The sequence below is a fragment of the Dasypus novemcinctus genome, chromosome 4 (genome assembly GCF_030445035.2).
Source record: "Dasypus novemcinctus isolate mDasNov1 chromosome 4, mDasNov1.1.hap2, whole genome shotgun sequence".
In the NCBI taxonomy this organism is placed as follows: domain Eukaryota; kingdom Metazoa; phylum Chordata; class Mammalia; order Cingulata; family Dasypodidae; genus Dasypus; species Dasypus novemcinctus.
The window spans coordinates 89,491,091-89,515,652 of NC_080676.1; the positions used below are offsets into that span (position 1 = coordinate 89,491,091).

The 24,562-nt window shown below is 42.7% G+C and overlaps 2 protein-coding genes across 3 annotated transcripts in view; both read right to left on the reverse strand.

Moving 5' to 3' along the window:
• Window positions 1-17,025, reverse strand: part of C4H3orf52 (chromosome 4 C3orf52 homolog) — a 28,280-nt gene extending 11,255 nt beyond the window's left edge. The window contains exons 1-3 of the mRNA XM_004483404.5: window positions 16,559-17,025; window positions 9,291-9,420; window positions 703-827 (exon numbers count right to left, since the gene is read on the reverse strand). Coding sequence (XP_004483461.2) covers window positions 703-827; window positions 9,291-9,420; window positions 16,559-16,744 — 441 coding nt within the window. The 5' untranslated portion in view covers window positions 16,745-17,025. The remainder of the gene's footprint in view (window positions 1-702; window positions 828-9,290; window positions 9,421-16,558) is intronic.
• Window positions 17,026-23,904: 6,879 nt separating this feature from the next.
• The window catches only part of TMPRSS7 (transmembrane serine protease 7), a 50,352-nt gene continuing 49,694 nt past the window's right edge, over window positions 23,905-24,562 (reverse strand). For both annotated transcript variants that reach the window (XM_058295856.1, XM_071214824.1), the window contains one exon: window positions 23,905-24,165. In XM_058295856.1, coding sequence (XP_058151839.1) covers window positions 23,995-24,165 — 171 coding nt within the window. In that variant the 3' untranslated portion in view covers window positions 23,905-23,994. The remainder of the gene's footprint in view (window positions 24,166-24,562) is intronic.

Below are 24,562 nucleotides of genomic sequence, written 5' to 3' on the forward strand. Positions count from 1 at the left end.
CCTTCTCCCACCCCATGAAGGATACCACCATCCATCCACCAGCCACCCACCAGAAGCCTGGAGGCATACTCTCCCTCACTCCCCAATCAGTCAATGAGTCCTGTGGAGCAGAGTACCTCTTAAACCTCGCTGGAATCTTCCTTATTCTCCCTGACACTTGCATATCCACTAATGTCCTTTTATCTAGAACATTCCTACCTCATCTTTCAAGATCCTTTCTGTGTATCACCTCCACCAGGAGACCCTCTAAGCTTCCATCCCCACCTCAGAGAGTTTAGGTGCCCCTCCTTTGTACTTAGATAAAACATTGTGTGTATCTTGATGACAGACCATATCACACTGATTTATAATTATTTAATTGTTTCCTCTACTTGGACTGTGAGCCCATTTAGGGCATAGACTGTGTGACCCTGGCATTTGGTGTGTTGTTTAACACATTGTAGACCCTCAGTGAATACTACAGGTCGAATCAAATGTAAGCCTGAGGGAGTAAACAGAACACTGTCAACAACGATGCATTTAGCTGGAGGCCAGGGCTCCTCCTTTGGCTTTTGCACTACAGGAAATAAGCTTCTAAACCAAAATCCAGACAAGTTCAAGATTGAAACTTCTGATTCTATAGTTCTATGCCATCTGTTCTGGTAGAATTCAGATTCTGATGTGAAAAACTCAGTAAATATAATTAGACATAGACATAATTACCCTTTTAGTAAGCAGATTAAGCAACTCCTCAAAATTACACTCTTCTGGAATCTTCAGCATAACCAGGAATGTTTTATTTGATGATAATTCAAGTATTTCATTTTCATCTTCATCAATGTAAGTTGCTAAAGAAAGTAGAGGAGGAAATAAAAATAAAGGTAAACACACACATAAAATAATAAACTTATTCCACTGGCTGTTAAACTTTTTTTAAAAATGACGCCTATTCCTCAAGGGTAATGTGGACCCAGTAAACAAATACAAATGGAAATGTTTCCATACAACGGAATGCTATTCATCTATAAAAAGAAATGAGTTATCAAGCCATGAAGACATGGAAAAATGCATAGTACAAAGTGCAAGTGGCCAGTCTGGAAAGGCTACAGACTGTAAGGTTCCAACTATACGACATTCTAGAAAAGGCAAAACTACAGAGCCAGTAAAATGATCAGTGGTTGCCGTGGTTTCAGGGGGGATGAAGAGGTGGGGCACAGGGTAATTTTAGGGCAATGAAACTATTCTTGTTACCATAATGGATACATGACAACATGCATTTGTCAAAACTCATAGAACTGTACAGCACAAGGACTGAACCTTCATGTAAACTATGGACTTTAGTTACTAATCATGTATCGATATTGAGCCATCATCACTTGTAACAAATGTACAAATGTTAGATGTTCATAATAGGGGAAACTACAGGGAAGGGGTGGGCAGTATTTGGAAACTACTTTGTGCAATTTTTCTAGAAACCTAAAACTACTCTAAAATAAGGTTTATTAAAAAAAATGTTTTCTCCTCTCAGTAAGACCAAGACAACAGGGAGCTTGCCACTACACTGATAAAAAATCTTGTTTGATGGCTTTAAGGAGTCTGATTCCACTACATAACATTCTGGGAGGAGGGCAGGCTGGAGGGACGGAGGTGCTGGGCTACAGTAGTGGGGGGTGGCAAACACTGGCTGATGGGGAACAGGGAGTGCGAGCAGCCCACTTCCTTGCATCACGTTCCAGGTCTGCAGTATCAAAAAGCCATGCTGAGGAAGCGACGTCATTGAACAGAATCAGACGTGGGACTAGAAAACAAGCATGTTAAGTCCATGTCTTTAAATCTCCCAGGGAAGGCAAGGGAGGAATGTGAAGTCATCCTGTAAAGTGTGGTGTCCTACAGGAGAAGAATGGTGACACAATGTTGGCAGACGGGAAACCAAGCAGCACCCCCCAGGGCGGGGCGCACAGTAATTACATTCTTGGAACAAGGAGAGCCCTGTGTTGCTGCTAGTGTTCTAAAGGCTGTTAGCTAAGCGATGTTTGAACAGTGTTAAAGGCAAAACATACAAAGTTGGGAGTTGGGAGCTAGAAGCTGGCACAATTCTCGCCTGGCTCCACACCAGCCTCCCCAGCTGGGCCCACACAGGGGACCACCTTTCTGGTCCTGAGAAAGGCGTGGGTGAGTAGAAAGAGGTGCTTTCACTGCCCCAGAGCAGACCTTTCGCTGAAACCCTATGCTCCAAACATAGCAGCAATCTGCCTCTTTCACTGGACTTTTAAAAAAACCAGCGTGGAATAAATTCAGTGTTTATGGTGAGAAAGCAGGTAAAAAATAGAAGGATGCTGATATCCATGAGGAAATCTGGAAAAATGAACCATTAGGGGGCAAGGAAATGTGCCAAAAATAGTTACTATAGCAGGACTGAGAACGCTGGTCTTCAAAAGGCCTGCTTGCAAAGTTGGTCCTTGGCTGGCATCCGGGAACTTAGATCAGACAGGTTCCCACCATACCCTAAAAGAAAAAAATGTTTGGGCCAAAACAATGGGGCTTATGCAACACCTACTTTCCTCTGGGAGTCTAGAACGTTGGTGTGTGGGAGGCAGAGGGTGCACACAGGACCAACCTCCAATAAGAACCCTGGACACTGAGTCTTTAGTGAGCTTCCCTGGTAAGCAACATCTCACACATGTACACATTCCTTGTGGGAAGATTTAAGTGTGACATCCCTAGGAGAGGACTTTTGGAAACTTGTGCCTGGTTTCCTCCTGACTTCACCTTGCATACTTTTACCCTTTACTGATTTTGCTGTATATCATTTTGCAGTAATAAATCATAGCCTTAAGTATAACTACAGCCTGAGACCTATAAGTCTTCCTGGTGAATCACTGAAGCGAAGCCAGGTCTTGGGAATCCTCAATACTGGAAAATATCTCTGCAGCCTTATTAGTTGGAAGTCATTACTTTTTGTCTGATAAGTTATACACTCATTGCAGAAAAATTGCAAAGTATAAGAAATTGTATCAAAGCAGTAAAAATGCTAATTATCCTTCAATCCAGAGTTTTTTACCCCACATTTTATTACATATATTTGAGGTCTTATTGAGTTGGTAATTTCTATCCTGCTTTTGTTGTTGTTGCTGTGATTGTTATTGTCTTGCTTCTTTTATTGTTGTTTAAGATTCTAAAAGTATATTTTGGAATTCCTTGCAAAGATTATCTTAATGGCTACATAATAGGCTAACCCATTTTCTAAATCTGACATTTAGCGTTTTCAGTTTTCCACTGTTATGAAAAAATTGCTACAATGCATATCTTTGAGTTCTACATCCTGCCACCATAGAGTACAATAGCAGATATCAACACCTGAGAAAGGAATAGAGACACCAGAGGTATATACAGGATTAAAATAACCGCTAAACTCAAGGGCATTGAGAAGAGATGTCAAGTTTGAAAAGAGGCCTACAAGAATAGCTCTAATAACATGTATTATTCAAATAAGGAACCTATACACAAAGATCTGGCTACCTAGTTGTGTTTGTTAAAATAACAGCAAAAAATAAGTTTTTAGGTTTGGCTAGTTGGGAGTTTTTCAGGTCACTAATGAGATTTAATCTGGACAGGACTTTCCATGCAGAGAAAATACGTTTAAAAAAAAAACTCACAGAGTTAAATAACCATGTTATCTCATGTGATCCTCAAATCAACACTATGAGTTAAATATTACTGCTTCAATTTCTCAATGAAGATATTGAGGCTTACAGAAAATGCACAATTTGTTCAGGTCAAAGAACTAGCAAGTCACAGAGCCACGGTATATTTACAGACAGACTCAGACATCATTTACTTTTTACAAATGTGGAAACTGAGGCCAAAAGGGTTGAAGTGCTTGCCTCAACTTACACAACTGGATCTTGACAGAATTGCACCAAACCTTGGTTTTATGACTCTCTGTGAAACTAGAGGACAGATAGGGATTATAATTTCACATGGATAATGATAACGATTGAGATGGTGATAGCTATTTCCAGGTAGAGATCTCCAGCATAGAGAAAGACTAAAACTCAGAAAGAATGTGGAGATGTCCATCTAGGAATCACCTCCTAGAGGGGATGGCTACTGCCCTGGGAGTGAATGAGCTCTCCAAAGGAAAGAAAAAGATTGAGATAAGTAAGAAGACTGAGGACAAGCGGCAGGCACCACGCTGCAGAGGCAGAAGGCCGAAACAGCAAATGAGATCTAAGGTCTCAGGAGAGTACAATGCAGACAACAGAGCTGAAAGCTGCAAATAAAGCAGGAAATGAGAGAAAGGCCATTGAATTTCATGATTGAGCAATTGCTAGTGACTTTGGGAAGGACAATTTGGGACCAATGGATATGAATGGCTTATGAGTGAGAAAGAGGTTACATCCAAATTCTCATTCCTCTTTCAAGAAGTTTGCAGTGAAAGAAGGGGGGCGGGTGGGGGGGAGGATATCTAAGTAAAATAGCACATAGTTCTGATGAAAGATTGTTTTGAAGGAGAGATGTTAGCAAGTTTAAAGAAGCTTAAATTGGCAAGTGAGTAACCGTTCCTTATTATATTTTCTAAAGAGTTTTCTCCACATAGTTTCAACCACATACCCAACAATTTCCCATGTTCATCTGTTCCCCTCAATTCCTGGGTCTAGCCTCCTAACCCTTGACCTCCTCAAGCCTGCAAAGCCCCACCCAATAGTATTCCTATCCCCCCCTCCCGTCTTATCCCCTCCTTACACAACTACTTACCTCTACTTTATCATAGATTTCACCCATGTAGGCATCAGCTCACAACCTCCTTCTCCCCCGCAATTGCCTGTAAGCCTATCATCCAGTCTCTAGCTCTCTAAGACAGCTTGATTTGCTTATTTCACATCAGAGAGGTCGTGTAATATTTATACTTCAATGCCTGGCTTGCTTCATGCAACAGAAGGGACTTGAAGTTGTCCTAAATGATAGTGCAGGGACAGATGCTGGACATTATATATCCTGACATAAGCCACTGAATGGGCTGGGGGAGAGTGTAAACTACTATGTAAACTATAATCCATGTATATATAAACACATATAAAAATGTGTTCACCAAATGCAATGAATGTGCCACGATGATGAAAGAGATTGTTGATATGGGAAGAGTAGGGGGGGTGGGGGGTGGGGTATATGGGAACCTCTTATAGACACATTTTTTGTTTCTTTCTTTCTTTCTTTCTTTGCTCTGCTCTGCTCTTTTCACCCCAGGGTTGTTTTTTGAAGGGGGAGGAGTTACTGGTGCTTCAAAGCCCAGGTGTGGAACTTGACAGAGCCAAGCTGGGACTTCATGAGCTGTGAGCAGCCTTCCCCTGGGCCCGGTCCCCTGCCCAGGAGAAGCTTGGAGCCTTGGGTGAGCTGGGGCTCTGAGCCTGGGAAGCCTGGAGCAGATGTCCAGGTGGAGCCTGTGACAACGCCTATCTACGCTGCCTTGACTTGGGACTTCTGTCCCCAGTACACCTTCCTGGGTGGGGGAAGGGGCGATGTTGCAGGTGTCTTGTGAACACCCCAGTGAGTGGCTTTGTGGGGACCACAGGACGCCTAAGCTCACACTCTGCTGGGTCCACTGCTCCAGCTGTCCTTGCCTTTGGCACAGGCTCTGGGAAATACTCAAGTCTGGGATTTCTGGGGGCTGGGTTTATAGCTGTGGCCACAACAGAGTTTGTTTTCTGTACTCTCTGGCCTGGTTCATTAAACCAGAAACAGGCTGGTTTTTTGCCTTCCAACAGCTCAGATGGATCTTTTGTTGATGGGGAGAGACTTGTGGCAATATTCCCAAGGTTCTAGAGTTCTCCATCTTTAACTCGCTCTCCCAAACTCTTCCCCCTCCCCACCCCCCAGCCTACTCTTCCTGCTTTCCCCTGTCCCAGGTCTCTGGATCTTGTTTCTCTCTATCTCTGCATCTGGTCAAGAGCCTGCTAGATGAAGAGCTGGGAGGAGGGGAGGGTGGAGAGCTCTCCATGGTGGGGGTGGAGAGGTCCTTTGATTTGGTCTCTTATATTTTTTAATGTAATATTAATTTTTTTTTAATTGGCAAATGCCTGAGGTTGCTTGAAGAGAGCGGGTGGGGGTGATGGTTTCTGAGGGCCCACAGTTTGGAAAAAGCTGGAGGGTATGCAAGGGAGGGCATGAGTTGCAGAAGTCAGTCTTGGTGAGGTGGAGAAATATCAAATACTGGAGAGAAAGAGGAACAGCTAGGTGAAAATGTGAAGACATTACAAAGACTGAGACTATTGAATTGCTATCATGTTCCTAACCCCAAGACCTTGGGTAGCTTAGAGCTTGCTCATGCTACCTGCCCTGGATTTTCCCATGAGTCACCCAGCACGAGGAAACATTGCCCTGTGAAACCTGTCTGTCTGCCAGGACCACGTGCTATCATAAGATGCCGCTCTTATTCCATCCTCAAAGGCAAAACAAATCTACGCAAAACAGCATCACTTGGATGTCCCTGCTTACATCTTAGCACCATAGCTTACATCTCCTACTCGCAGAAGGATCTGTGTGTTAAGATAATAAAGGAGTCAGGCAGAATCTACAGTGCTAGGGGATATCAGCTAAGGGTCCTTGGAAACCAGACCTCCAGACTGGAATCCCCAGATTCTGCCCATAAAATTGGCCATTTTTAAAGGATTTCAGTGTCTGCTCTGAGGATGTGGAGGGCTAACCTCTCCTCCACACTGGGTGGGCAGACCCTACTTACTCATCGCCCTCAGCCAAATCCACAATCCTGAATTTGTCATCACATCAATGACAAGGGGTAGAATGGTGGGTGAGCCTTCCAGATGTAGGCAGTAAAGGGGTGTATTATCTGTAAAGAGTTAACAATAATAAAACTGACTGCTAGTTCTGTTTTTTATTATCATCCTAGGCTGGCAATTCTTAACAATGGCAGTAAGGAAATATTCCTCCCCACCAAGTAACCTGCCTTTGGTACTCCACTGTCCCCTCCCCAACCAGTTATCCTTTTCATTCTGGCAAGCATTTCCTGTCTTCTGCTGTATCCACTCCAGCTCAACTTGACACTTACTAACAAAATCCACCTCTGAGGCTCAGTCTAGGGACTGTAGAGCCTTGAGACAGGAGATTATGGGGTTGGGAGGTGGGGCAGAAAGGCAAATGGCAAGTACAGTTCCTGAGAACCTTGGCTTCTTAACAAACCCAGAAGCCTCAGATTCAGCCCTCGGCTCTCCCAGCACTGCCCTTTTTCCAGGCAGCAGTGTTTTCTGCACAGTTTCAAGGAGATGCTCAGAAGTTCTGCAAATACTGTCATTAGGCTTGGCAATTAGACAATGGTGATTATTGCAGACTGCCACCCCGAGAAGTGCACACAGAGCTGTTCTGGGTGAGGCTGAGACTAGCTGAGGGGAGCCCTGTCCCCACCTTTTTAACCTACTGCACCACCCTGCTGTCTACCATGACTTTCCACAGGGCCTCCAAGGGCTAAGTTGCAGAGAAAAATGAAAGTATTTCCCCAATTAAAAAAAAAAAAGTGTGCTAAATCTCTTCTACAGTATTCATATATTTTAAGATACAAATTTACAATCGAATTGAAAATGTTCACACCACAAATGTTAAAAAATCCTTCCCTGAACATCTTCCTATAAATTTTCTTGTCTCCCTGAGAAACTGTTAGGAGGGAAATGGAATACCTTCATCTGCATATTGTTCTTTATGAGTTGAAGAGAATGACTTTTTGAGAATGGAAGACAGCTCTTGGGTCTTAATGCTTTAGGAATTCCTGAGTATTAAATCTACTGGATCTGTTGACTCATCCTTTGTTATAGGCCCCAGATAGCCAAATCAGTCACCTTTCAGGAGAGTAGCAAGTGGCTGTGATACCACAGGACTGTGTGACTCAACTTCAGTTTCAATGTGCACAGGTGGGAGTGGACATGAAGAGGAAGTATCAATGTTGACATCAAGCAAGTGTCCTCAGCATGAAGTAGGAGGTGTGGTGCCTCTTATTAACTTCTTCCTACCTGAAATCAGCCTATGGCCTCAAAGAATCGACTATCCCACCTGACAATAACTATGCCTTGTGAGTAAACATGGTGCCTATGCCTGAGAAACTCACTTTGCTGGAAGTTGGCATGTGTCATCAAGGTTTCCCATTCCTTTGGGGACTATCAAGTATGGAAACAGGAGAATAAGGGCGTAGGATGAGGGAGAGCAGGAAGGGAATAACAAAGTAGTTCCTGAGGAAAATTCCCAGGACTCACTTTCAGGACACTCAGGCACACCTCACTGTTGAAAGCCCGACTCAACCCAGTATCTCCTGGAGGGTGGTTCACCCTCAGGGCTACCCAGGCCAAAGAAACAAACCCCTTCTATCATCACCACCACATAAAAATTAAAACAGTTTTCTTTGCTCTTCTGAAATTCAAATGACTGCCCAATGGAGGGTGCAGATTTATGTACCATAAAAATTTGATAGCCAATCTAAAAGACTAAAAAAGAGAAGTTAAACAAATGGTATGGAGGACTAAATCAAACAGTCATAAAAAAATTGATGTACACAAAGAATTTTTAATGGCCCTTCAAAATGATGCTTCAAAATTAAAATCCTAAAGATAAGCTACAAAACTGTTTAAAAAAAAATCCAATCTCAAATTATGTTTTAAAAAATGTAGGTAAGTTAAAGACTAGAAGAAAATATAACAAAACAATAATGTGGATGTATATTTTGGGTAAATGAAAATATATTATTTTTATATTCACAATAAATAATAAATGAGATATATGTAAAGTATATAGTTAGCAAGATTTAAGCATTTGATTTATACAATTATTAAAAAAAGTTATTTCTAAAATAAGGTAAAATAATAATCTACAGACATGTTTCTATCAAGTTTTTAAAAACTCTTTCAAACACATTAATCTTCATTTTGTCATAATAATAATGTACCAGGTATACCAGATAAAGTGGAGTCATAATTTTGATTTAAAAATTTTTAAAGAAAAAATCTCAAACAAGCAAGTATAGAGGTGTAATAAATATAAATTAATGTTTAAGTACATTAAAATTTTAAGGAATATCTATCTTCAATGTCCAATGGGTAGAGTTTAGCTCTAAAACTCTAGTCTCCAGACTTAAAATAAAACAAAAATCAAGAATCAGTTATATCTCCCACTCACTCTACATTTTACAAATCAGTCTCAAATTCATGTTATAAATAATGAAACAGCAATAATCCATCCTCTATTTTTATATGTCATAGGCTTTAAACAAGTTCTTAAAATGTGTCAACTTACTCATGCTTACATCCTCTTACCTCCAGCAACACATAAGCTTATGATGATCAATATAATGAGACCTAGAAAAATGGAGGCGATGATCATCCACAGTTTACACTTTCCTACCAAATTCCTATTACAGGAGCTCCAGGGACTTTCCGTGTCAGCCTAGAAAATAGAGGGAGATTATGAGGCTGTCATTTGATGGCAATAAACATATTTTACTATCTCCTATGGGTCAGGGATATGGAAATGTAGGTAGCAGATCCTGACTTCAAGGGACCTACACTCTACTCAGTTAAGTTTACAAACACAGGTAATAAGGGGCAGAATACACACTCACAAAGAAGTTAGCAAGGAAAAGCTCTGGGAGTTCTGAGGAAGGAAAGTTTGGAGGGATTTAGAAGGCTGAATAGAGAAAGGCATTCCAAACCATAGCAAGTATTCACAGAGCTGGTCCATAATGGGGCTGATTAGACTGTGGGTTTCAGAGGCAAGCAGTGAGATTCCAGGTCATAAAAAGTGAAAGGCTAGGGCATATTTGAGAGGACTTTGAATGCTGCCAGAGGAATTTGGACTTAATTTGATATGCTCTTGGGAGTTCCTGAAGAATTGGAGTGCATGTGCTGAGTTTAAGATTAGTAGAAAAAATTATGTATAGTTTAGATTGGACAAACCAAGAAAAAGCTAAGAGGCTATTGTTGTGTCCCAGATTTGCTGATAATAAGGACCTGGGAAGGGAAATCAAGAGACAGACACTAAGACATAAGGTCCAATTGATGACGCAGGGAGGCAAGGTGAAGTGTCAAAGGAAACAGTGACAACTGCTGTGGTTGCTGAGCTCCAACACAGTTTCACTTTACCCTAACAGCACTTCAAGACAGGAGTTAACTTATTTCAAGGATGCAACTGAGATTAGTGAGGACTGATCCCTGTTGTGTGACTGCAGAATTCACACTCTCCCTTTTGTCCACAGCCCTCCACCCCAGCCACCATATCACTGTGGAGAGCTCCAGGTTTTCAAAGAGCCTGGCTGTTCTGGTAGCACCTCCATGACTATACTAATTCCCGCTGCACCTTTCCCTTAGAAAATTCCTACTTGGAGACCCAGGGAAATGACATAATGTGAGAGGGAAAAAAAATGTGTTTCTGCATCTAACACATCTGGGTTCCAATCCTAGCTATCCCACTTCAAGGAAGCAAGTTACTGAAAATCGCTAGTCACAATGTCCTCAACTGTAAAATATATACTTAATAAATCCAGTTCACAGGGCTGTTGCAAAACTAGAGATAATGTACATGAAGCACTTGCTAAACAAATACACTAAACAAATGTGATAGAAAAGTTTTGGTAATGGATGGTGGTGATGGTAGCATGCCATTGTGAACATAGTTAACATTACTGAACTGTATTCCACAATGTGGTTAAAATGGGAAATTTTATGTTGCATATGTGGTACCAGAAGGAATTTTTTTTAATTAGTTCCTTTTTTCCTAAAGATTTATTTTATTTATGTATTTATTCCCCCTCCCCCCACCCTGGTTGTCTGTTCTCTGTGTCTATTTGCTGCGTCTTCTTTGTCCACTTCTGTTGTTGTCAGCGGCACGGGAATCTGTGTTTCTTTTTGTTGCGTCATCTTGTTGTGTCAGCTCTCCGTGTGTGCAGCGCCATTCCTGGCCAGGCTGAACTTCCTTTCGCGCTAGGCGGCTCTCCTTATGGAGTGCACTCCTTGCGCGTGGGGCTTCCCTAAGCGGGGGGGGGGGGGGGCACCCCTGCGTGGCAGGGCACTCCTTGTGCGCATGAGCACTGCACCTGGGCCAGCTCCACACGGGTCAAGGAGGCCCAGGGTTTGAACCACGGACCTCCCATGTGGTAGACGGACACCCTAACCACTGGGCCAAGTCTGCTTCCCCAGAAGGAATTTTTTAAAAGAAACCATAGAACTGTGAATCCTAATGCGGTCTATGGACTTTCATTAATTATATTAAAACAGCATTACTTCCTTAATTGTAACAAATGTACCACACTAATCCAAAATGCTAATAATAAGTAAAAGGGGGTGGGGTGAGGGGTAGTATACAGGAACTCTGTTCTTTCTGCATGATTTTTCAGCAAACCTACAACTGCTTGAAATTTTTTATTTAATTTTTTACATTTTAAAAATTAAAAAATAAATATAAGGAACTCAGCAAATGGGAGCAAATCATTAGTCAGTACTCAAGAGTTCACCAATCCCACAGAGCAGCAGCAGGCACATGATGAAGCACTCCTGGTTCAACCCTTTCTTCACTTTCTCTCCCACCTTTATTTTGGTGGCTGCCATCAGAAAATAAACTGTTAGTCTACATTGGGACTACACTTCAACATTTCTAAATTAGAGGTTCTCCAACCTGGCTACACATCAGAATCACCTGGGGAGGACTTTCATCTCCCTAGGACCCAGTGGACCAGGTTGTAGGGGAGGTTGGGGCAGATCTGGCTTGTATTTTTAAACCTTGAGAAATGAATTGCTCTACCAGGTATCTTAGTTTGCCCAAACTGCTGTAATAATGTACCACAGATTAGCTGGCTTACACAACAGGAATTTATTGTCTCACAGTTCTGGAGACTAGAAGACCAAAAATCAAGATGTGTCAGCAAGGTCATGCTTTCTCTGAAGTCTACAGGATTCTGGTGGTGGCTTGCCAGCCATCTACAAATCAGTCCTTGCTTCTGTCACATAGCCATCTCACCTTTCTCCCTCTCTCTCACTCTCCCTTTTTCTCTCTCACTGTTTATGTCCCAATTTTCTCTCCTTATAAGGACTCCAATCATATTGGAATAGGGCCCACCCTAATACGGTTTGCCCTCAACTTAAATAATAACACCTTCAAAGATCCTATTTACATTTATAAAGTTACATTTACAGGACCAGGGGTTAGGGCTTGAACATTTCATTTTGGAGGACACAATTCAAGCCATAACACTAAGGTTCTGACCTCTGGTCTGTAGCCTAGCCACCTTTAGGTTTTGTGGAAGCTTCCCTCCCCACCCAGCCCTCGAGAGATCTATCACTTGAGCTGTCCACATAGCTCATCTGCCACAGCCAGTGACCGCCCTGTCTAGCTTCATGCTGAAATAGAAAGAGATAGTGGCCTTATCTTCCTAGGTCCATTAAAACCACAGAGGGGGAGGGGTTGGTGCTCAGTTACCTGTTCTTATGTCACACTTATAACTCATCCAGGTGATGAGCATTTAATAAATGTATGTTGCTTAGTTATGCAGGGCTCTGAAATTTTTAAGAATGTACTTAAAGAAATTCCAGAGGAGGAGTCAAATCTTGTATCCCCTGAGTGTACTTTCCCCTGGCTCCCAGGCCCTGCCTGTCACAGTTGTGAGGTTCAAGGAGAGGAGTAAAGGCCCTGAGGAAATCAGGACAGAGGAAACTGCTCAAGTGTTTCTGGAGTCCAGGAACAGAGCTACCTCTTACCCCCAACCAAAGACTGCAGAACTGTCCCAAAGCCACAAAGCCAAGGGCTCAAAAAGGAACAAGAAAAAAGTACCAGGGAATTAACATCTCAGGGAACAGAAATGTCTCTCTCCATTTACAAAGCCCCTGCCTGGGACAAAAATGATCCAGTTCTGTCTTCAGTCCTTAGATAAGGAACCAAAATGATTAGAGCAAAGCAGACTGGTCCAGAGACTCAACTGAGGCACTGAATGAGTTTCATGGCACCTCTTGTGCCTTCACTTATGCTGTCCCTTAAAGATTATAAACTAGGACAGCAGTGGCTTGGGAAGACACCCAGTAACTTCCCAGAGAAACTCAACCCAGAATTACACAGCCATGATCTGGAGGAAGCGCCTCTTCCTGTCCAGCCCAAAGCTGCCATCCTTCAGCCAGACTTCATCCTTCAGACTGTCGGGTCCTCGGCCAGGACAGAGACCACTCACCACTCTCCCTTGCATGATTAATCTTAACAGACTTCAAGTCATTATAATATGACCTTTCAGCCATTCCCAACCAAATAGAATGGAGTGCTTCTCAGCGGCCTTCACATTAGATGCAGCTGAGGTATTAGTATATTAAAAGTGCCCACAGAAGAGTCCAATGTGCCCTGAAGGTGGAGAACCTCTTCCACGGTAGGTTTGTCCTGAGTCTCCCCTCAAAACTGGATCACAAAGACAAGCTGCCTCCTTTGTCGGTTTCCTCATTCTCTCTTGCCCAAATTCTAGGTCACGAGGAGAGGCCACACAGGCAGGTTCTTTGGCAGGGTGCCTTCCAGAGATTTTGGCAAACTGCACCTTACAATCTATGACCACATTATATGGCTTAAGAGTTTTCTTGGCTTTCCTCTGAACACTCGCCAGATAAATGCATCCCTCTTCATTTCAGGCGCTAAATCCATGGCATAGGATTCTGCAAGAATAGCAGGACTATGTCTTGGATCTAAAAAGCTTTTCTTCTCTTTGGCTCAATCTGGAGCAGTTATTATATAAATCAGGGAAGAGTTTCTTAGCACACAGGAAAACCTATACTTTACAATCTTCACGGTGGGATTTAATTCACTTTGGTCCAAGCAAAACAGAGCCAATTTATTCTTGTTCTAATTTCTAAACAGCTATGCAAGATGTAGGGATGTGGCTAGGCTGGCCCATTCAAATAAATCTTGTCTGCCTCAAAACTTTCAATTTACTGGTTCTTTATTACTCTAATGATGCTGCCTTCATTTCAAACATCCCTCAGACTTCTATTAGGACACTGAGGTCAGAGCCTACGTAATGAGACATAATAAAAAACCAGTCCCACTCCATTACCCATATCTTTCTTCATTTTGGCCCAAAAATATTTGTAAGTTTACAGTGATGGCAGGCAAAGTGGAGCTGAGTGGCTTATATTCCTTTCCCCATAACCCCACATTCAGATAAAGAAAGAGAAGTTCTTCCAATGGCCTTTATATCATCTCCCAAGCCAGCTCATCCAAGTAGGAAAAGTTCACTACCAGTCACTCATTTACTCATCCACCCACAATCCCTCATCATTCCAGATATGCTACTCATTTCCTTATATTTCACTTAATTTACCCGATTATATATTACCTAACTTACAGAAATTAGTAATATTAATTTATGACTTAGTTACTCATAAATAAGTTTAAATGGCCAATGTTAATGTTACATACTATTATATTACATATATATTAAATTTACACATAAATATAATAAATCAATTGAAACAGCATAGGTTTGAGACCTAAAAAGATGTGAGTTCAAACTCCAGAACCAACAATATATGAACAAGAGTATTTTAGATAATTCCTCTGAGCTTCGGTTTCTTCATCTGTCAAAGTCAGAATACTGACACTTTTAAGTTTGCTATGGTAATTAAATGCATTTATGTACCTGAAGAATTTGCCAAATAAGAGGTACAAAACATAAGATTATTAAAAATACATGGACTTGGGGAGCATGTGTAGCTCTGTGGTTGAGCACCTACTCCCGATGAACAAAGTCCTGAGTTCAATCCCTGATGCCTCAAAAAAAAAAAAAAAAAAACCCATGGACTTAAGCTACACTTCAATATCAGAAATCTTAACAGAGTTTAGAGAGACCTACACACAGCATTCTTAAGTGTCCACGCCTTGTGCATGTGCTAGCCAACACTATACATTCACTATCTTTTCAGGTTGAAATACTTCAACTTATTCTATAGAGCAAAAGAATGACTAAAACATGTTAGGTGAGGGTTCCTTTCTCCTCTTGTAAATTTTTATCCTGCTCAAGCATCTCAAGCAGGCCCCCATGTGTTCCTGTTGCTCTTTACCTTCACTCCTTCCCAGAAGCTCACCAGAGCTCTCCTATTCAGTGACCTACAAAGCTAACTCACAAGGAAGTCTAGGGTATCTGTGTTTAACCAACTAAGGAGGAAGTAATTAGACCATGGAAGAGCACTCTCTACAGGGCAGGTGCTAAACAATGACAAAATACTGATACTCTACATGTGTTCAGCATTTTTTGCTTCTCCATCAGGTTCATAAAGGCATTCCCCATCCTCACAGAAGACCAGTGGACACATTACAATAGTCCCATTCAACAGCTGGGAAAATGCAGAGGTTAGCACTTTGCCCGTGGGTACATGCCTTTTAGTGCTGAAGCTGTCATTTCTCTGGAGTCAGATCCAAACCTTGGAGTCTTTGGGATGTTCTGCATATGCATAATTTACGGCAGAGCCCATTCCTAGGTATTGCAACAGTTGTGACCACTTGCACTAGTGACCAGTTCATTTTCATTCAACCTTCATTCTTCTGTTGTGCTCATATTTTATTCAAATACAAGGTACCAAAGTACTCTCACGAGACCTACGAAAATAGACTTTACAGTATTTTCAGGAATCAGTGCGGAGCAAAAGCAATGCACTCAAATTTTGAACTTCCTGCTTATCCCTGAAATCAACAATTGAGCAGCCAAAGGGGTGGGGTGGAGAAATGGGACCTAGAAAGAACCATACATATGGCCCACTGTACATGGGATACCTCAAACCAATCTTCGGGGTTCATCAGAAAGTTGATGGCACGAAGTTCACAGTCTTCACTGCTTTACAAGTTATTTGGTGAGAAGAATAACGCTCTGGTCATTGCTAGGCTGAATCAGAGAGAGAGCTCAGTCTAAAACACCACCAGGGACTCCCTTGGGGCTTGAGATGAGGCTAAAACGAGGCGCAGTCTAGGTCATTGGGGCAAGAACTTGGAAGTTATTTCTCTTGAATTGGGCAGGGCAACTTCACCATCACCCCCTTCCACCACCACCCCAAGCCCTTCCTGTTCCTGATGTTGTCTCCCTCTTCCTACCTGCAGAGTCAAGTAGCCTGGCTGGGAGAAGCGGTGAGCGATGGTGGAGAGGTGAGGGTGGGGGGGTGGGAGGGGTGTTGAGGGAGAGTGAAAGTAGAAAGTCAGTAAAAAGCAAAGAAAAAGGCAGAAGAGATTCCGAAGAAAGAAGCGCCTCAATCCAGCATTATAGTTCTCCCTATTTGAAAAACTAAGTTACTTAACTTTTTAAAACAACCACCCTATCTCTGCAATTTCTCCCTTTGAGGAGAGGAGCAGCCACGCCTCACAGCTAGGATTCCCAGGGCCCCACGGGGGTAGGCGGGTCATCTGGCGAGCTCGGGAGGAACCTCCCTCGCTCGGTGTTTGTTACGCCCTTAGAGCTGAGGAGCCGGGTGGAAACCCGAAACTCTCTGCGGATGGCAACCCCCCGACCCGGACCCTCGCCCAGAGCCGCTCGGCTCCCCCAGCCGGCGGGTCAGTCCGGCGCCTGCGCTCTCACCTGGTCCGGGCGGGGCTCCTCGGGCGAGGTGGGAAGGACCTGCAGGGCTCCATTTAGAGGCGTCTGCTCGTCGGGCTGCTCCTCGAGCACCGAGAGCTCCAGCTCGTCCCCTGGCGATGGGCACCTGGCTTCTTCCATGGAAGGGCAGAGCAGGGACTGAGCCGCTCCGCTTGGAGCAAAACCCATCTGAGGGTGCAAAGTCCAGGGTTGCCTCCCGGGCTCACCCCACCCTCCCGGCAGAGCTCCGAGACCTTGACTGGAGGGAGGGGCGGGGCTCGGCGGCCAGAGGGCCCGCGCTGGGGCTTCTCGGGATCTGCTCGCTCCAGCTGCACAGAGTAGCTGGGGGCTCGGCAGCAGAGGGCTGTTTTTCTGGTTTGTTCAGGCGCTCTCTGCTGTGCCTTTCCCTGTTCGTGCAAATGTAAACCAGAAGCTCAGGTTAGGTCCCAGTTGGGTGAAGGACCTAGCAGAAACTTTCTTTCCCACGGAGGGAAGTTTGCATTGCACCCACCCCAAGGAGCCGTCAGTTGCCTAGCAAAATTCCATTCATTTAATCAACAAATACCTGTGAAGCATCTACATGCTAGGCATTGGGCTATGTCCTGAGCTTATGAAGAGTTAGAATACACTTGAATTCTATTACCACTTACCAATTCCAACATCAGACATAGAGCCAGAATTTTGTGGTGGGAGCAGCAGGTTCTGGAAGGAGGGTGCCCCAGTTAATTCCTGCTCAGTGGGTTCCTGACTGAGACCTGGACTTATCTCTGAGTCAGAGTTTCCTCATCTAGAAGGCTGGTGTAATGTCAGTACACTCCCAATGGAGCTGCGGCTAGGACTAAAGAAGCTGGCTACAAGTTTCTAAAAAAGAGTCTGGAGGCTGGCAGAAGGATTGCCCTCATGCACAACTGAGCAGAGTCAGAGAGACAGATAAAGCAGATACAACCCCCAGATATTGGTTCCTTTGAGGGCTAAAGAGACCCATGGGAGTTATGGTCATGGCCGATGGGGTTAACTACCAGGGCAGATGGCCCCTCTTTGGAAATGGTGTTTATGTGTGATGAATCTGGACTCAGATGGGATCTCCCTTCATAAGACTTTCATGCTAATGTGCTGGAGGTGCAGGTAATGTTGGGGTTTAAGATATATTTAGGGGATTTGAATCTCTGGACTGACAATGTGATAGCCAGGTCCTGAGCCTCAACAGACTCCAGCACCTACAATCTGATTTATTGGACTTACCACACTCAGCTAAGATGGAGTTGAAGAAGGACAACCACCACACCATGGAGCCTAGAGTGATTACAACTGAAAATGGGAGGATTGCATCCAGCATCCATGTGGAATCTGAGCCTCCTCTTGACATAGAGGTGCAATGGACACAACCAATCCAATGTCCACATAGAAGGGGTGGCATTGCATTGGGAAAAGTGGACATGGTGGACGATGGGTATGGGGAAAGGCAGGAAGAGATGAGAGGTGGAGGCGTCTTTGGGACATGGAGCTGCCCTGGATGGTGCTTCAGAGGTAATCACCAGACATTGTAAATCCTCACAGGGCCCACTGGATGGAATGGAGGAGAGTATGGGCCATGATGTGAACCATTGTCTATGAGGTGCAGAGGTGCCCAAAGATGTACTTACCAAATCCAATGGATGTGTCATGATGATGGGAACGAATGTTGTTGGGGGGGGGGAGAGGGGGGGTGGGGGGGTGGGGTTGAATGGGACCTCACATATATATTTTTAATGTAATATTATTACAAAGTCAATAAAAAAAAAAAAGTAAAGCACTCAGAGCGCTTATTAATCACAAGAGAAAAAAAAACACAAAAACTCAACTGTTGGCTATTACATACTATGGAAAGCCATACGCCTTCCCCTCACCTCAGCAAAAAGCAGGACAGCAAACAGGCATGCACAAACACACCATTTCCATGGTGCCCCTATCAAGTTCAGAACTTCTGGTTTATGGGCCTGGAATTATGTTTGCTAAGCATACATACTCAAGCTTCTTTCTGTTCAGATCAGCCTTGCTCCCAACTCCACCCCTCCCATCCCCCAAAGGCTCAGGCACACACACTCCCATCCTCCCCCCACCTATATGCTGAGACGGGCAAGAAGAATTAAATAAGCCCCACTTCAGAAGATGGTGACTTGTGTCCAGAAGTCTGGCACCTCTTCCGCCAACTCTTGAACCCTTTGCCTAGATCCCTGACCCCACCTATCCTGTCTCTAGTAGTCTCCTGCCAGATGCTGGGTCCTGTGGACTTTTTTCCACCTGCCTGGTGAATGGGGTCATGCAACTGCACTGACTTTAGCCATTAAGGCTCCAACGGTTAGATCTGCAGGAATCAGGTGCATGCAGGCTTTTGAATGAAATAACAAGCATTAGGGAGCCAGCGAAGGGAGCAAAGGCACCCTGGGACCAGCCACAGCAGGAAACCATCAGCTCCCCTGCACCTGGTTGAGAGCTAGTGCTAGAGCCACTGAAGAGGAGCCTCTGGGCAGGAGCTGAAGTCGGAAAAACATGGACACTGACAGAAGCACTGCCAGGCAGCAAGAGAGCCGAAAACAGATTCCCTGACTCCTCTTTCCTCCCACCTGCCATGACTCCGGTGGCAACCTAGTGATAAAGACCCGTGGAGAACGGAGGTGGAGGAGGGGGAGGTTAGACTCCCAGTGCAAAGAGAGAAAACCTGCACCTATACCTTTCCCTGTATTACCTGAAATCAAATCCTCCCTTCTTTTCTCAGACTTTTAGTAGTCAGTAGACCCCACTTGACTAGATGCCTCTCCTCGACTTGCCCTTACCTGTCCCATTCTGTTGCTCTCCCACTTGTTTGTATAGGCTGCTTCCTCTTCTTTGTATAGGATACTACCTCTTTGTAGAGTGCTCCATCCATATCCTCCTTTTGCATGGACAAGTCCCATCCATCCTACCATCCTAACTGAAATCTACTTTTTCCATGAAACCTTTTCTAACTCTCCCCACCCCCAGCAAAAAAAAAAAAAAAAAAAAAAAAAAAAAAAATTCATTCTTTGCTATGCTACCAATGTTTGTTTTACTTATTTATGTGCTAAATAGGTCATATACTGAATTCAGTTTAACACAATAAGTAGTACTGAGTGCTTGCTCTGTGCCAGACATTCTGGATGCTTGAACAATGCCTGAAGAAATAGTTGAACAAGAGACCAAATCAATGGCCCTGTGAACTTTATGTTCTAGTGAGAGGAAATACCGTTAATAGCATTTCTAAAATATTAGATGATATTGCTATGGCAAAGGAAAAAAATGAAAAAGTAAAGCAGAGTAAGGACACTGCAGTGTTGAGTGGTGAAGGTGTATATGGGGGGGGTGAGTTGCAATTTCAAATAAGAGGAGGACTAGGGTGGGCCTCTTTAAGAAATGTGAGCAAAGAGCTGAAGGCTGTGCAGATTTTTGGAGGCAGATGGGACCCTAGGACAAAGGAATTAAGCCTGGAGCCTGTTTGACTTTTACTGTTAGAATCAGTAAAGAGGCCAGAATGACTGAAGTGGAATGAGAGAAGTACTTAATATTTTTATTGTCTGTCTCCTTTATTAAAACTCTTTAAGGTATCTTGAAATTCCCAACAACTGGCTATATACCCAGCACAGTACCCTCCAGTTCACAGTACCTTGAATGATATATCCTCAACACTGGCAATTTGTAGACGCCCTAAACTCCCAATCTCCATCCTAGCAAGGCCCAGATGGCTTTACCCTTAATTGTCTCATTTGATCCCAGGAGCTCAATCTCAGTGGGTGATTCCCCGTCACATCAGATGGATTGTAGTTATCTTTCAAGTCTGGTTTCTCCATGCCACCGATGCCTAACTGCCTCTTCACTACCTTGGAGGATCAAAATGCAACTGTTTCCTGCCACAATCACACTATGACCCAGATCTCCTAATGTCTTCTGAGTACCGTAAGATAAGCTTTACGTGTTCTCTAGTCCAGCTTCAGGTTCATGGCCAGAATTTCATTTCATAAACCTAGCCTGTGTACACTGTGACATCCGTAGGGTAGGGTGAAAGGAGTATTGGTTTTGAAGGGAAGCAGATTTAGGATCAAATTCAGGCTCTCACTTGAGGTCTCAGTAAATGCTCCCTCCCTTTCCAAGATTATAATATCTTTGTAACTAATACAACCCCTTCCCATCCTCTGCCAGCTCTTAGCACTCACAGCTAACATTTGATTCAACATATTTTGGGGGAACATTGATATGTATTCCTGTCCTTTCACATTTCTTTGGTCAATAGCACTTGCCAATATCTCCCAATATTATATGAGCTATTTAAATTCATATTTAACCTTCTGCTCCTGTTTACTGGTAACTGCAAATTTCTTAAACTCCAGACAACTGACCTAGAATGCTGATGCAATTTCCACCCCTTACTTGAGGACTTTTTTATCCAGCCAGTATGATACCAGACTAAGAATTCAGAATGAGTTAGAAGAAATTTTTTTGGAGGGGGAGTGGATTTGGCTTAATGGATAGAGCGTCTGCCTACTATATGGGAGGTCCAGAGTTCAAACCCAGGGCCTCCTGACCTGTGTGGTGAGCTGGTCCACGCTCAGTGCTGATGCACATAAGGAGTGTCCTGCCACACAGGGGTGGCCCATGCGCAAGGAGTGCGCCCCATAAGGAGAGCCGCCCAGTGCGAATAAAGTGCAGCCTGCCCAGGAGTGGCGCCGCACACACAGAGAGCTCATGCAGCCAGATGACGCAACAAAAAGAGACACAGATTCCTGGTGCCACTGACAAGAATATAAGCAGACACAGAAGAACACACAGCGAATGGACACAGAAAGCAGACAACTGGGGAGAGGGGGCAGGCAGGGAAGGGGAGAGAAATAAAATTAAAAATATATATATATCTTTAAAAAAAAAGAAATATTTTTCCTGAGGTAAAATCAGGATTAGAGTAAACACAATTGATGAAAGTGAAAGATTTGTGAATAAGGTTCTAGATTCTACCTACTGTTTTTTGGTTTTTGTTTGTTTGTTTTTCAGTTTCTAAAATCTACCTCTCCAGGAGTAAATTTAAAAGTATACTATTCTTTCATAAAATTTTTCAATATAATTTAAAATTACTATTGACTCATTTGTTTTACTTTACTCAAGGAGGCAAATTTAAATTTAAGAAAGGAAAACATATTTTTTTCCAAGACATGCCGACCAGTATACGATATTCAATTTTGCTTTTCTTGCCATAGAACTTCCTCTGCTTTCTTCATTTCCCTTAAGAGCAAATAATTTTCCAAATGGTTATCATATAAACCAAAAAATAAAGTGACATCATCAAAGTGACAGCACAAAAACATCAAAGCTTCTCATTACCTTTGAAGTCCACATCTGGAAAATGCAGCCACTTGTACCCATATATTGTCAGATGACAAGAGTTTACTTTGAATATCAGGAATAGGCTCAGCCACTCAAGCTAATCAAACAGAGAAATGAGAAGTAGTTGATGAGCCTGGGGTTTAACTTTCCCTTTACAATTTTCAAGTTCCTGCAAATTCTCCCAAGACTTTCCAAGTCATGGAAAGGCTCCTGACTTGGTTTATGGAGGCCATTCCACTCTGCCAGCAAACCAGTCTGGGGATTTGCCTCTGCTCACACCTTTGCAAGACTTAAGTAGGTATTGACACATCCTTCCAGTTCTAACGGCATTTTGGCATGAAATATCCAAGCAAGTTAAGCTGGAGCGTCACAACCTTTTCCCAACCCCAGAACTCATGAAGAATATGACACGCCCACATGAGCACCTGTGAGTCCCTACAGTGAAAATGCCTGTGTATGGTTTAAAAAGAATTTTGTCTAATAAATCTGATAGCTCATGATGACCCTCCTCTATCCCTTAATTGAGGCCACAGACTTATACAAAGGTTTTGATGTATTTTTTCACCTTAGAAATGACCATACTTTAAAAAAGTACAATTCACCTTGTACATAGGTCACAGCTATCCCAGGCAAAATAAACCTGGATCAGCCTAATTTGGCTCTTTTCTACAGTGGATTCAATAGCTGCTTTCCCCCTGGTGAATTAAGTGGTACACACAGCCTGCTGAATTATACTATCCCCAAGCCAGTTAACTGAATCCTTGGGGACCTATTTAGAGAGGTAGCATTAAGATGTTTTGGCCTTAATCTTTCTTTTAGCAAATCAAAACATATTCTGTGAACTAGAAAATGTATACTCTCTCAGGGAAATCACATCCGGATTTTAGTCCTCTCTGATCCAAAGGATGATGCCCTTTGTTCTCTCCTTTTGCTGTTGCATTAAGATGTTTTGAGGTCCTATGCAAACATTATCATTATTCTAGACCCTACTTAAAAATGGTATTGTTACTACACATTTGACTTTGTCCCTGGGATGACAGATAACATTATCCTTCTCTAGTCTGCTGCTTTCACCTCTTTGGTGGTATTTGTTAAGTCTGTCCTCTGTTAATGAAAAGAAAAAATTATCTGAGCTCAAGTATGAAATGAAACCCTCTAAATCAAGACCTGATTAACCAAGATCTATGTATTAAGCATTACTGAAGATTTCTACATATTCTAAGGCCCTGAAAATAAAAGAAAGTGTTTACCATTGGGGATTTATAAAAGAACGAAAAGCTAAGTGAAATATTGCCAAAAATATCACCTTCACAATTATAATAGAATATACCCTTGCTTTTCAACTGCTGACCAATATTACCACAATTTCCTTGAATCCCACAAATGTGCTTTCAAACCTGCTACCAAGATGCTTCATTCCATCATTTTAGTGAAGGTCGCCAATTGTCAGGTGTTTCTGCTGGTTGGTTGGTTTCTCTGCATACAGCATTACTGTGAGCCATGGCTGAAGAAGGTCTACTGTGATACAGTTAGGCAAAATTGGATCAGAAAGCAACAAAGTAGGTAGTTCTTCTGCCAATAACTAAGTTTTGCTTTATTCACATTTATGAGAGGGATATTTGTTGCATTAATTTCAGAGGAATGCCTAAGATCGGGTACGGTCTTTCATGGAATCTCTTGTTTCAATACATCAGATTTTTCTAAATCCTTATAAATATCTACACATTGAATGTACAGATAAAATAAAGTTAGGATACCTGAGTATCTTATCCATTTTCTATCTTATTTCAAAGGCTTAGTTCATGACAGAATTTCAGGTTTGTTCCATCCCTGATTTATGCTGCATCAATGTTTAAGAACGAAGATCACGATATCAGTGAGTACATTTTTATGGAATAAAATACATATGAATCTGCCTGCCTGTCAATAAATACCAAATGTATGTGATCTTACACTTCCAGAAGAAAAATTGAGGTGACTCATTTTATTGATAATTGTTGAATTTTTTAATAATAATCTATCACAGTCAAAAGTATATGGAATAATAAATCACAGTCAAAAGTATAATGGAATTACAAAAGAGAAGGGACGTATTTATGAATCCAGGGAACAAAGTTTGACACTCTTGTGTAAACACCAGGAAAGTTGGGTCTTCCACATCCATGCCCCCAGCTAACAATGCCAGTCAAAATCCATCTTCCATCACTTTTTCTTTGACAAGATAAAGGTCCACCGGAATCTCCCTACACAAGAAGATAATATGAGACACACTTGTCCTTGATAATTTCTTCACTAATGTGTCTAATGCACTGCATTCAAAACTCCCATCCTGACAGGTTTTTGATTTATCACTATATAGTTTGGGAAAGTGACAAGAAACTATTTAAAACTTCTACTATTATTTTGGAATTATTCTTCCTACAATCAAAAAGCTGCTTTCATCTCAAGAAACTTGATTCTTCAGGCTAAGAGCAACATTGAGAGAGTCTTGCAGGGGAAAACATTCTTACATACCCCCAAACAAGAAACAAACAACAATAATAATAATAATTGACATTTATTTGGTGGGCTAGGTACTGTTGTGGGTGCTGTGGGCCATTTAATCCTCACACAACCTTATGCCATAGGGTTATCTTGGAA